This window comes from Trichomycterus rosablanca, chromosome 24 (assembly GCF_030014385.1).
Source record: "Trichomycterus rosablanca isolate fTriRos1 chromosome 24, fTriRos1.hap1, whole genome shotgun sequence".
Classification (NCBI taxonomy): Eukaryota; Metazoa; Chordata; class Actinopteri; order Siluriformes; family Trichomycteridae; genus Trichomycterus; species Trichomycterus rosablanca.
The window spans coordinates 8472626-8486553 of record NC_086011.1 but is presented as its reverse complement, the minus strand read 5'-3'; the positions used below and the strand labels follow the sequence as shown (position 1 = coordinate 8486553).

Here is a 13928-nt window from a genome sequence, read left to right as displayed (position 1 = left end):
ACCGCAGACAGTCACAGTAATCGGTCGATGGAAACAGCATTGATCGAATTGTATTTTTTTGCTTTGTTTGTTAAAACATTCACCAATTATTGTATACCAGCATTTTGCAACCCTGTTCTTTGGAGTACAGTACCTGTTTGTGCAGGTTTGGCTGCTGGTTAAGCCAACGATACAAGCCAACGACAATTTGAAGACTAAGACTGGAGTACAGTACCCATTTCTGGAGAGATAGAGGACCGGTTTGGCTGCTGGTTAAGCCAACAATACAAGCCAACGACAATTTGAAGACTAAGACTGGGGTATAGTACACATTTCTGGAGGGATAGAGGACCGGTTTGGCTGCTGGTTAAGCCAACAATACAAGCCAACGATAATTTAAAGACTAAGACTGGGGTAGAGTACACATTTCTGGAGGGATAGAGGACCGGTTTGGCTGCTGGTTAAGCCAACAATACAAGCCAACGATAATTTAAAGACTAAGACTGGGGTAGAGTACACATTTCTGGAGGGATAGAGGACCGGTTTGGCTGCTGGTTAAGCCAACGATACAAGCCAACAATAATTTGAAGACTAAGACTGGGGTACAGTACACATTTCTGGAGGGATAGAGGACCGGTTTGGCTGCTGGTTAAGCCAACGATACAAGCCAACAATAATTTGAAGACTAAGACTGGGGTACAGTACACATTTCTGGAGGGATAGAGGACCGGTTTGGCTGCTGGTTAAGCCAACGATACAAGCCAACAATAATTTGAAGACTAAGACTGGGGTACAGTACACATTTCTGGAGGGATAGAGGACCGGTTTGGCTGCTGGTTAAGCCAACGATACAAGCCAACAATAATTTGAAGACTAAGACTGGGGTACAGTACACATTTCTGGAGGGATAGAGGACCGGTTTGGCTGCTGGTTAAGCCAACGATACAAGCCAACAATAATTTGAAGACTAAGACTGGGGTACAGTACACATTTCTGGAGGGACAGAGGACCGGTTTGGCTGCTGGTTAAGCCAACGATACAAGCCAACAAAAATTTGAAGACTGGACATGAGGATCGATTGATTGACTGAATCAAGCTGTTTTAAGTGTAGCTCTGACTTGTTTAGATCCTTTGTGGATGAGTTTCCTCACCCTTGACGTACTATTTTCTTATCATAGCTGCTTCTACACAATCTAAGCTTGTTCGTTAGCTTGCCAGGTTGAATTTGGGGAGTTTAGAGTACTCCAAGACCAGGATTGAAAAAATGTCAATATAGATATGATCAACTAGAGTCCTTGGATGGTATACTCTGATGCCCTTTTTCGATGATGAGATGAGCAATGACAGTAAGACCTTGATGAGTGTCTCTTGTTTTTATTCACAACTGTGTTCTCATTTCAGGTCCAGATCTACGAGAAGCAGAGTATTATTAATTGATATAGATTTTTAATCTTGATCCTTCATGTTGCGGGGAAAAGGAAGAGCTGCTCCCCTTACAAAAAGTCAAGTAATAAAATGAAACATGGACTAAATGTAACCATATGTCTGTGTGTACTTGTTTTCATTGGTCAATCCAATCATACAGCTTCTACCCAGGGGCTCAACAACCGCAACCTGGGATGTGATCTTACAATCCGAAGATCAGAAGCTCAATACCCTTAGCGTGAACCCTGATCCATGGCTCATTATTGCCCTCTAATACAGCCCTCATGTCAGTGTGTGTTTCTTCTGCCCGGTCTATTGAATAAAGTGAGACTTGTGTGTGCGCCGTGTGCGGCATCATCCGGACAACACGTGAAGATTTTCGGGAATCTCATTCCATTCTTATTCATGCAGAAACACTGAACACGTATATCGAACAGTTAAGATTTTTCTTTTAAGCAACACAGGACACTAGAAATACCACTCACACCAGGTTATACATATTGCTTTGAACCATCAATTTGTTTATAAGTCATGCATGCCACATAGATGATATTAGGTTTGTACAAAAATAACACCAGTGCTTGATACCGTAGTCATATGAATTTAAATCATAAGCTTCATTTTTTTAATCTTTTTTTGTTGTAAAACCTCCTCACGGTCAAATACAATTCTTAAAAGCAATTAAACAGGATTTAAGTCATTTGATGTTGTGACTAAGATTGCAGTTTAAAAATGCAGTTTTATTTACAACTGTGGTGTAACGATCCTGAATCCCTAACCAGTTCCCCAAACAAGAGCTGTCGATATATCAGTAGAGTAGTCATGTAGTCAATGCAGGGCCATAGCATGCCATCTTTTTTTAAAGGTATTTTTTTTTTTACAATAGTACATAGGACGACCTGCAGAGCTAAACCGGATGGATGTGTAGACTTAACGGACTGAAGGTCAGACTCACGAATATACCTTGACTGTTAATAAGTGTGCGGAAACGAAGTAGTGTTTAACACAGCAGACATTTATGATAGGACTTAAGACAGAACTTAAAACAATTCAAAATGTAACGATTGTACAAAACAACACTTTGGCAAAACTCTTAACTGCTTTTAGCAGTCAAACAATCTCTCTTTTTTTGCTTTTTGTACAATACATTGGATGTAGAAAACATTTAAATCAATCAAACTAGTCACATGGTTTGAACTGGGCACACAAGTTGTAGTAAATTGGACTTAGTAAGACCAGCATGGAATGGAACAGCAGCAAATGATAAAAGAAAGGAAAATAAATTACGCTGCAATACCGTGTAACAGTAAATGTACACAACTGATGGAAGTATGTACTGTACTCTAGATTCAACTGTTCAGCAAACAATAAAATATTAAAACCAGTAACATCAGCACAATTCTCTGTAACATTTACAGTAACCAGTTTGGAGATGAATTATCCAGGCTTTAATTTTGCCCGAGCCGAGCCCATGCGTCGCGTCCCCTCTCGAAGCCAGCAGCTTCAGGACATTTAGGACACCCACGAGTTGTAGTAACCCCGACGGATTTACAGTAAACACGAAACACACCTTTCTCACTTGGCCACAGCATCTCCTATTCAAACGTGGCATCGTCAATAGTATAACCACAAAACAATGTACTCTACTACCCACTTGACTAATTCTGTTAACGCTCCAAACCTATACACCTTTTAGTTCAGATTCAGATTTGCGAAATATTAAAAGATATAATATAAAAATACAGAACCATCGTACAAAAAAAGAAAGAAAACAGAACATTAATTTTGTATGTCATTTACACCAGTCTCTATAATATAGATTAATACATCACGTTGGGGGGAAATAACAAAAAATCGCCAGTAGGGGGAGATGTGGCTTAGTCTGAAACCCATACACTAAATTTATTACACAGGGACTGATTTCTTTATTTGAAACAAAAAAAAAAAATATTAATAAATAGCAATGGGATATAAAAGAACAACCTAGAAAATATGGCTCTTAGCAAGTAGAAAAAGGATATTGAGGATATCATCTAAACTAGATCGGTATGAAAGTAGGATTGGAAATATGGCAGGACTACGATAATTAAAAGCACATGGTACGCAGGCCATAAGCTTGGCAGCTCTGCTTTGTATTCCAGGCTTTCCGCTCGGCTGACAGACTGTTCACAGGGCTCGAACAGAGGACTCGTGTTGCATAATACTCGTCGGGATTATGCCATTTGTGCCACTTTTTGTGTCGGAGGTGCACAGATCATGGTCCTAGTCTCTTAGAGAAATATTAGGAACTATTCGATCGAATGACTCAAAGCTGAAGTTTGAGTCTGATATTATTTAAAACCCAAACCCAAAATAACAATTAGGAACTCATATTTGTTTAAAAATTGATCAGATTTGAGAAAGGTTATGTGGTGACTTGCTGTACCTTGAGTATAGGAATTATTCTGTTCAACTAGGGTGATCATAATGCGCACACCAATTTTACTATTTAACAATGAATACGTTCACCAGCAGACGTGATTAAATGAGATGATGAGTCGCATGGCCCACTTTGCCCCTCCACACCGAACAGGAGGCACTCCTAACTCTTTAAAATCCAATGTGTTTTACTCTGCTTTACTCTGCTTTCATAATAGCAGCCTTATATTCATGCACACAAAAGTAAAATATAATAAAAAGACAACTTAAACGAACTAAACTCGAGGACGTTGATCATGACAGTTGAAAATGTAGTTCGAAATATTAAAAGTGTAGTGTGTCTTGATTGTAGACTTCCCATAGACGTAGCAGTTAATAAAATGGGGTGAAGTGTATTTTGGTTCAAACCACAGTAAATTGCATGAAAGAAATAAAGACGTATGAACGAATGCTTTAACCGCACATGCTTCAAGTTAAAGAGAAGTCCTAAATGTAAATCGAAATGAGTATGAATATAAAAAAAAAATCGTCAGTGAAGTAAAGGCTGTGACCTTCCATCTGCCCTCTGAGTTGAAGAGGCAGTGCCAAAACTGTGCCAGTCAAACAGGAGCCGAGGGGCAAACGCTCCATGAGGATGTCGTATGGAGATTTTTAATATTTTACGATGGAGCTTGTATTCGGATTGGAATTGATGAATAGATAGGATGGATAGATGACGGTCAGATGGAGGACTTGCGGCCACGTGTGGAGCTGTCCGGGGGTTTCTCCGCCTCCCCTCCCCCCCCAATCCACTCTAGCTTGGCAGGGAAGACGCGGAGGAGGAGGGCAGCGGCTCGAGCTCGGCGCTGCTCTCTTCTATCGTCGACACCCGCGCGTCCTCCTCGACCTGTGGCATGAACTCGGGGTGGAGCATGAAATTGTGGATGGAGCTTCTGGAGTCAGGCTTCTCGAGGTACAGCGAGCTGCGGAACGCGTTCACCACCTTAATCTGCGTTGCAAAGGAAGAGGAGAAAAAAAAACGAGGATTAGAATCATTTTACTAGAATGGACTAAGTGTGGGCTGGAATGTACTTTGAAAACGGCATAAAAATCGATTTATGAACACTGGATACTGGTGAGATCACCCAGAATGATGCCGTCTCCAGAGCAAAGCTGCTACAGCATGAATAGAAACTAGCACAAGCTTAAAATCACACCACAAACATCTCATCTGTGTGGGCAACCGATTAAAGAAGATCAGGCAGGAACATCAAACAGGACACAACATCGATACCATCATGGGGACCAACACATCACAAACACTAGACATGCCAAACACAAAAACAGGCAGCACCCTAGCACATGCAATCTCTACTTTTTTTTTTTAATTCTCTATTATTATTGTGATAAGTGTGTACAGGAGAAGAACAGATTCAAATATGATGAGAAGCTAAATGTAAGGAAGACGGTAAAGGAAAGCAAGAAGTTAAAATGATATCCAGAGTATGTTGCAAATCTGAAAACCATAAATTCTGAGGTTGACACTGTGTACGTCTTAATTTTTGTTGATACAACTCACTTTTTAAGTCACTAAGAAGCAAAGAGTTTGTTTTATGTCCATTAATACTGCCAATCTGCAGTGTATTTCAAGCATATTAGCCAACAATTTGAAACATTCTGCTGTTCTGACAGTACTACAAGCTAAATATATCCCATGTGATATTTTATTATACCATGTATTAGTGAAATTCCTTGACAGATGGTGTTTTTGCATAAAACCTCTAGCATGCTTTTGCAATTTAAATTTGGAGTGCAAAAATTTTGCTCAACTTGCATGGAAGGAAGAACCACAGTGTGTAAAAAGCTACAATAATTTACATACGAGCGCAGGGCACGTGACTACATGCCAACATACAGCAACTGGTATAAAGTGGGTTTATAAAAATACCAAAGTAGATCAGGTTAGCTAACTTGCTACTGGTATTGGAGCAATTTAATGCAAATTGTTTAAAAGAACAATTAAAAGTAGGAAAGTATCCGGAGGGCATGTTAATACAGAATGAATGCACTAGATGGATGGATGGATAGATGGATAGAGAGACATACAGACAGACAGACAGACAGACAGATAGATTAGATGGCTAGATAGACAGATTAGATGGATGGATGAATAGATGGATGGACAGACTGATAGACAGAGGATAGAGATGGATAGAGATGGATGAACAGATAGATAAACAGATAGACATATTAGATAGACCGATTAAATGGATGGATGGATGGATGGATAGATGGCTGGATAGACTGACAGATAGACTGATAGACAGGTTGTTAGATGGATAGATATGGATGAACAGATAGATAAACCGATAGATAAATAGATAGACAGATTAGATAGACAGATTAGATGGATGGATGGATAGATGGCTGGATAGACTGACAGGTAGACTGATAGACAAACAGATTGTTAGATGGATAGATAGATGGATGGATAGACTTATAGACTCATAGACAGACAGATTGTTAGATGAATAGACGGATGGATGGATAGATAGATAGATAGATAGAGATAGATAGATAGATAGATAGATAGATAGATAGATAGATAGATAGATAGATAGATAGATAGATAGATAGATAGATAGATAGATAGATAGACGGACGGACGGACGGACTGACGGACGGACGGATAGATAGATTGTTAGATGGATAGACGGATGGATAGACTGGCAGATAGGCTAAGACAGACAGACAGATTGTTGGTTGGATGGATGGATGGATAGATAGTATTATTACTATTATTACCTAGTATTACTAACACTACAGTACTACTAATAATATGTTTAATTAGAAATACTATATAATACAGTAGATGTTTGGGAACCCGAATGTATATTTCCATGCAAGTAGTTTATAATACTAATAAATTACACAACTGTACATTGTAAAATAAGTTTTGAAATAGAGCTTTTAACTCAAACAGGTTAATAGGACATGAATTACTGCTTCCTAAATGAAACATGAAGTGCTACAGACTGGAGGTCTGAAAGTGTCTATGCTGAAATAGTGGCAGACGCACAAGCGTGAAAACACCATATGTCGGGACGAGAAGGCGCACAAACATTTCATTTTTGTTAGGTGGTTGCTGGGGTAAAAATACGGGGGATGGAGGAGGAAACGACGGGCTCACGATCCCATAGGAGACGCATCGTTTGGAGACCATTCCAATTTACACCTTCATATTAAAGCACTTCATTCCTCTGATTTGCATTTCTCTCTCTATCATGCAGATATTCAGGATGTGTTTGCAGTCTGATGTAGTGGGAAAAATATTTTCTTCTCTGAGCCAGGAAATATCCAAGAGACATTCTGCTGATCTTAAACATGTGCGCTTACATACGCACACTGAATCACATCCTCAGTCCAGAGGTTGCCAGTGCAAAACGCCTGCACTCGCCTGCTGCTATTAAACCTCACAAGTACTTCAGTTACAGATTGTACTATGATGTGAGGAAATCAGGATCTAGAACTGGAGACGAATGCTCATTGGCTGTTGTGACATCCAATCACAAGCCTTCGGAAACCGGTAGACGACACAAGGTCAAAAGCAGACAAAACAGATTAGAAGAAAGAAGAGCAACAAACAAATGTAAAAAGGGATTTCCAAAAACAAACATCAACTGTTTGTGTGTGTGTGAGTGGTTGTTTTTCTTTTTTCAACTGAGGTAAAACCACCTCCTTGTTTCTACACTCACTGTTTATTTTATCATCTCCACTTACCATATAGAAGCACTCTGTAGTTCTACAATTACTGACTGTAGTCCATCTGTTTCTCTGCATACCTTTTTAACCTGCTTTCACCCTTTTCTTAATCGGTCAGGACCCCCACAGGACCATCACAGAGCAGGTATTATTTAGGTGGTGGATCATTCTCAGCACTGCACTGACACTGACATGGTGGTTGTGTGTTAGTGTGTGTTGTGCTGGTATGAGTGGAGTTTTTAAATACCGTGTCCACTCACTGTCCACTATATTAGACACTCCTACCTAGTTGATCCACCTTGTAGATGTAACGTCAGAGACTGCTGCTGCTGTTTGAGTTGGACATCTTCTAGACCTTCATCAGTGGTCACAGGATGCTGCCCACAGGGCGCTGTTGGCTGGATATTTTTGGTTGGTGGACTATTCTCAGTCCAGCAGGGACAGTGAGGTGTTTAAAAACTCCAGCAGCGCTGCTGTGTCTTATCCACTCATACCAGCACAACACACACTAACACGCCACCACCATGTCAGTGTCACTGCAGTGCTGAGAATGATCCACCACCCAAATAATACCTACTCTGTAGTGCACATGGGAGAGTCCTGACCATTGAAGAACAGCATGAAAGGGGGGTAACAAAGCATGCAGAGAAACAGATGGACTATAGTCAGTAATTGTAGAACTACAAGGTGCTTCTATATGGTAAGTGGAGCTGATAAAATGGAGAATGAGTGTAAAAACAAGGAGGTTTTAATGTTATGGCTGATCAGTGTGTATATATAGGACAGTTTTATATTATGTGTTTAGTTTGTTATCCATCCATAATCAACCAACTCATCTATCCATTCACCCATCTATGTTTGGTTGCTGTTACTACAATAATAGATTTCCAAACCATTTCATCTGTACAACAGACGTTAATTTACATCTTCTCCGACTATACTAGTCATTTATGAATAATTCATCAAAGAAACATCTGCAGAGCCTATTGTTAAATCATGACACTATTAAAAATGAACTAATACACACTGATATTGACATTTGTTCTTTAAGAAGATACTATGAAAATGTTCCCGCCTAGACGACAGGAATACAGAACCTCCTCCTGGAATACAGAGTGGCAGGAACGAGTCAAGCGTGGAGTGTCGTGTCAGAGATCTGGAGAAAAAAGATGGAAGGTGGGAGATGGGAAAGGGTGGGGTTGTGAATGAGCCCAAAAGATGGATTGAGAAAGAAAAGCATGAGAGAGAGCGAGAGAGCGAGAGAGAGAGAGCGGGTAAGATGGATAGAAGGAATGAAACAGAGTAGGAGGGAGGGAAATGTGCGAGATGTAGCGTCTGCAGTCATGAAGTGAGTTGAGAGAGCGGGCGCCGCGAGAGCGAGCACCGGCGAATGTTTCGCTCCCTCCCTCTGTTTTCTCTCTCCTTTTGATTCTGTTGCTGGGCAGAGACTGAACATGTGGCACAGGTCAAGGCAACGCCGCCTTGGAGATGACTTGTTCAAGAGGACAGGTCAAGGTCATCGGGCAATTACCCAGCACTGTAATTTCTCTCTAATTTCACAGCATTTGCTTTTTTTTATCCATTTGTCATCATACCAACCCAAAACTACTTAATGTCGTTTTTAGTCCTTGTGATTAGTACCAACTGGGAAAAGTTTTCTGATCTCCTGCAAAGAATAAACCACTAGTCCATATTTAAATGTATAACTAAACCTCATTAAGCGCAAAATAGCCAATAGGACGCCAATTTCAAACTACTACTCTGTCCTAGTCGACTTCAAATGCTTTGACTGTTAGTTAAAAATGTCCTGTAGCAACAGCTATGCTAGAAAGTGGAAGGTTTATCACACACTCACTGTTTATTTCATCAGCTCCACTTACCATATAGAAGCACTTTGTAGTTCTACAATTACTGACCGTAGTCAATCTGTTTCTCTGCATATCTTTTTAACCTGCTTTCACCTTGTTCTTCAATGGTCAGGACCCCCACAGGACCACCACCCACAGAGCAGGTATTATTTAGGTGGTGGATCATTCTCAGCACTGCAGTGACAATGACATGGTGGTGGTGTGTTAGTGTGTGTTGTGCTGGTATGACACAGCAGTGCTGCTAGAGTTTTTAAATACCGTGTCCACTCAATTAGACACTCCTACCTAGTTGGTCCACCTTGTAGATGTAAAGTCAGAGACGATCGCTCATCTATTTGCTGTTTGAGTTGGTCATCTTGTAGACCATCAGTGGTCACAGGACGCTGCCCACGGGCGCTGTCGGCTGGATGTTTTTGGTTGGTGGACTATTCTCAGTCCAGCAGTGACAGTGAAACAGTGTCTGATCGACTCATACCAGCACAACACACACTAACACACCACCAGTGTCACTGCAGTGCTGACTGAAAGGGGGCTAACAAAGCATGCAGAGAAACAGATGACTATGAGCAGGTCCTAATAGGGATCCTGTGGCTAAATGTAAGCAAAATCCTACAGTAATGATAGAACATGTAAAGGAAAGCATTTCCAGAAGACTGTAGACTGAAATAGAAGGAAATTAAGTATTAAAGAAAATGGTTATGGAAGCACGTATGGATGCACATGTTTGGTTGACCATATACTTTTGGCTACACACACCCACCTACAGTATATAAACAATAGTAAAGCAACCATGCATCACCATTCATTAACATTAAGAAAGTGCAGATTGTAAATATGCATGCACATGTACTGTCATCAAGAAATGCACAAAATGCATTTGCATTTTGCATTAACCCTTGTGAGATCGCTTAATTAGATATCACTTCCTCTCAAGGATCGGATTCTAACGAGGAAAAATGAATAATAACAAGAAAAGCAGCTCAGCAGGATGTCAGCATTCAAAGTCTGAAACATTCTGAATAGTGAGAGTCCACTGGGTTCATTCATTTCATCTCACAAGGGGTAATGCATGCAGGTCGTGGCAAGGCCGTTCATTCACATCAAGCACAGTGCGCCGGTTTCATAGCAGAAAGAGAAGAAATGAGCGAAAGGTAAATAAAAAAATAGAAATAAATAAGTTCGAGAGGGTGAACGCTTGTTCAGCGCTCGGCTTCATCAAAGACGAATCTGCATTTTTAGATTCACTCTGAAAGCTCCACGTGTATCTGTGTTTAGCTGGATTTTCTTCACTGTTTCACTTTGAAACTTGTGTTACTGCTCGGGGTTTTGAGAAATTGTAAGAATCAGCTTTTTTATATTATACTTGTGTTATTTTCTATGTATAAGTGTCAAAAACTACCCCATTATTTTATTTTATTAAGTCCACGGGATCATGGAACGCATTAACAGGTTTCCCGTACATCCTTATGGGAAAAAATACCTTGACTTTTAATCTCGGCACATCTATATACACACACTGATCAGGCATAACATTATGACTACCTTCCTAATATTGTGTTGGTCCCACTTTTGCTGCCAAAACAGCCTTCCAACTGCTGATGCTCTATGTATTTTGACACCTTTCCATCAAAACCAGCATTAACTTCTTCAGCAATCAGCCTTCGTTCCCCACGTGCATCAATGAGCCTTGGCCGCCCATGATCCTGTCGCTGGTTTACCACCGTTGCCTCCTTGGACCGCTTTTTTTCCCCTTTTCTCACTTTTTCTCCCGATTTTTAGCTTGTCCAATTTTTACCAAATTGCATTATGATTATGATTTTTACCCAATCGCCCTGAATGAGGAGAGCAAACTGACACACGTCCCCTCCTATGAGTGAGCAGTAGCTGACTACATTTTTTCACCTGCACCAGCCGAGTTCATATGCGAATCAGCCCTGTGCACAGAGAGCCACACCCTGATCAGCATTATTCCTCTACTCCATCAACCAGCCAGCAGAGGTCGTAACTGCATCAGTTATGAGGTCCCTCTCCGGCTCCCTAACCCTGTATGAACAATATGGATGGCAGAGCTTAGATTCGATACAATGTATTCGAATTCCCAGCTCTGGTGTGACCTTGGACCACTTTTGATAGATACTGACTACTGCAGACCAGGAACAACCAACAAGAGCTGCAGTTTTGGAGATGCTCTGACCCAGTCGTCTAGCCATCACAATTTGGCTCTTGTCAAACTTGCTCAAATCCTTATGCTTGTCCATTTTTCCAGCTTCTAACACACCAGTTTTGAGGATAAAATGTTCGCTTGCTGCCTAATATGTCCCACCCACTAACAGGTGCCGTGATGATGAGATAATCAGTGTTATTTACTTCACCTGTCAGTGGTCCTACTGTTATGCCTCGTCTGTGTATATATAGTCAATTTGTCTTCCCTGATTGCAGTCGAGGTGGGTATATTGCTGCTCATGCCTCCTCCAACCCACACACAGCCCTTAGCGGAACCCTTTTCACCTATGCACTCTGCACAGGCACCTTTCTATCTGCCAATCAGGATCCTAACACAGTGTTTGAAAACCACTCCCACATAGTCCGGTCATCCCGCCCTAGCAGAAACGTGTCAATTATGCCAGCTAGATGGTGCCCAGCCGACCGGTGGCAACGCCGAGTTTCGAACAGAGGAATCTCGGCGCTGGTGTGCTAGCGGAACATCACGCTGCACCACCTGGGCACCTACTTCTTTTTGTTATTATTAATTTGTCAGTGTGGAAGGTCTATAATGGTATTTAACTTTGTAACATGGGTCCTTATTTGTATTTATTTATTTATTTAATATCAATACTTCTCCACTTTTGTTTTTTCTTTTTTTAAGCTGTCCAATTTTAAGCAGGGTTTCCTTTCCTGCACGCCAGCCTTAAAGCCTTTAGAATTAAATATTTATATTTTTCTGTCATTTTCCAAATATGTCATCATTGGTACCATTATACAGACTTTTTTTTTTTTTTTTTTGTCTTTCTACTTTATTTATGCATTTTTCTCCCAATTTAGCATAGTCAATTTGTCTTCCGCTGCTGGGGGATCCCTGATTGCAGTCGAGGTGGGTATATTGCTGCTCACGCCTCCTCACACCTGCGCGCAGCCCTTTATGGAACCCTTTTCACCCATGCACTCCACACAGGCGCCACTCTATCCTTACACAGTGTTTGAAGACCCCTCCTACATAGTCCGGTCATCCCACCCACATAGTCCGGTCATCCCGCCCTAGCAGAAACATGTCTGCTGCAGGCACTGCCAATTATGCCCGCTAGACGGCGCATAGCCGCCTGGTGGCAACATCGAGTTTCGAAGTATTTAACTGCGTAACATGGCCTCCTTAGTTTTATTTTTTTTTTTTATAAATACTTCTCTGCTTTTGGTTTTTCTTTGGTTTTGTCCATTTTTAAGCAGGGTTTCCTTTCCTGCATGCCAGCCTTAAATATTAATATTTTCTGTCATTTTTCAAAGATGTCATCATTGGTACCATTATACAGACTTTTAATATTAAAGTCTTTTTATCTTTTTATATATATGTATGCTATATAAATAAAATGTATTATTATTATTATTATGTATCTTTTTTTACTGGTGAATCTTTATGCGAAGGTGCCTTGATGCAGAAATATAACTGCGTTCCACCCAGGCACCGCATGGGATTAAGAAATGGAAAAGGAATGCTTCAAAAATCCCTCCACCCAAACTCGCACTGTTAAAAGTCCATAATCTATGGACGGAGCCAAATTCCACAGCTAAGCCTACTTTATACAAAAAAGGCTAAATACAGAGTCAGAGCTTTGGTAATGATATTGAAGAGGAAAAATGTGGAGATAAAGAGAAAGAGAGAGAGTCATAATAAAGCTTTGGTAATTCATGCAGTGAGTACGGCAGCGGCAGAAGCAGCGGCGCAGATTCGGGCTCGCCGGTGTGTTAAGGCCACTCACTGCCTGCAGTAGAGGAGGAAGCAGGGGCAGGCAACGCCGTGGCAGTGGAAGAGGAAACCCCTACATGCGTGGGGCTAGAAACGGTTTTTGCGTCGTTGTGTTGGCTGACGACCGAAGGCTGGCGCCTCAGGGCACCAGGCACCGCCGTTTGGTTCGACTGGAATGTATAAACCACGTCCATCTGTAAAAAGGAGAAGGAGAGGCCCAGGATGAAGAAAGGAAGAGAATAAGGTAGTGACAGGGAGAGAGGACAGAAAGACACCACAATAATTGAAAGAGACAATTGTTATAGAAGCAGAAGAAATAGAAAATGAAAACCTAATTAAACTTGTTTTGAGGCAGAAAGACAAAAGGAAGGAAGTTTTTAGGCCGAATGAGATGAGGAAAGTGGCGACCACAAAAAAGCGACGATAAGTGACTGTAAATCACGTTTGTGCCAATTAATTCGTCCATTGTGTACGACTAACTATGCGTGACTGATAAAAATACAAATCCACCAGGATTAAAAAAATGAGGTGGTGGGACA

General features: G+C 41.0%; 1 protein-coding gene across 6 annotated transcripts in view; it reads right to left on the bottom strand.

The window, feature by feature from the left end:
- Window positions 1-1904: 1904 nt before the first annotated feature.
- The window catches only part of atp2b4 (ATPase plasma membrane Ca2+ transporting 4), a 136733-nt gene continuing 124709 nt past the window's right edge, over window positions 1905-13928 (bottom strand). For 3 of the 6 annotated variants that reach the window (XM_062986616.1, XM_062986619.1, XM_062986617.1), the window contains one exon: window positions 1905-4810. In XM_062986616.1, coding sequence (XP_062842686.1) covers window positions 4616-4810 — 195 coding nt within the window. In that variant the 3' untranslated portion in view covers window positions 1905-4615. Of the gene's footprint in view, window positions 4811-13402; window positions 13584-13928 lie in introns of all 6 variants that reach the window. The other 3 variants (XM_062986618.1, XM_062986620.1, XM_062986621.1) reach the window with 2 other exon arrangements.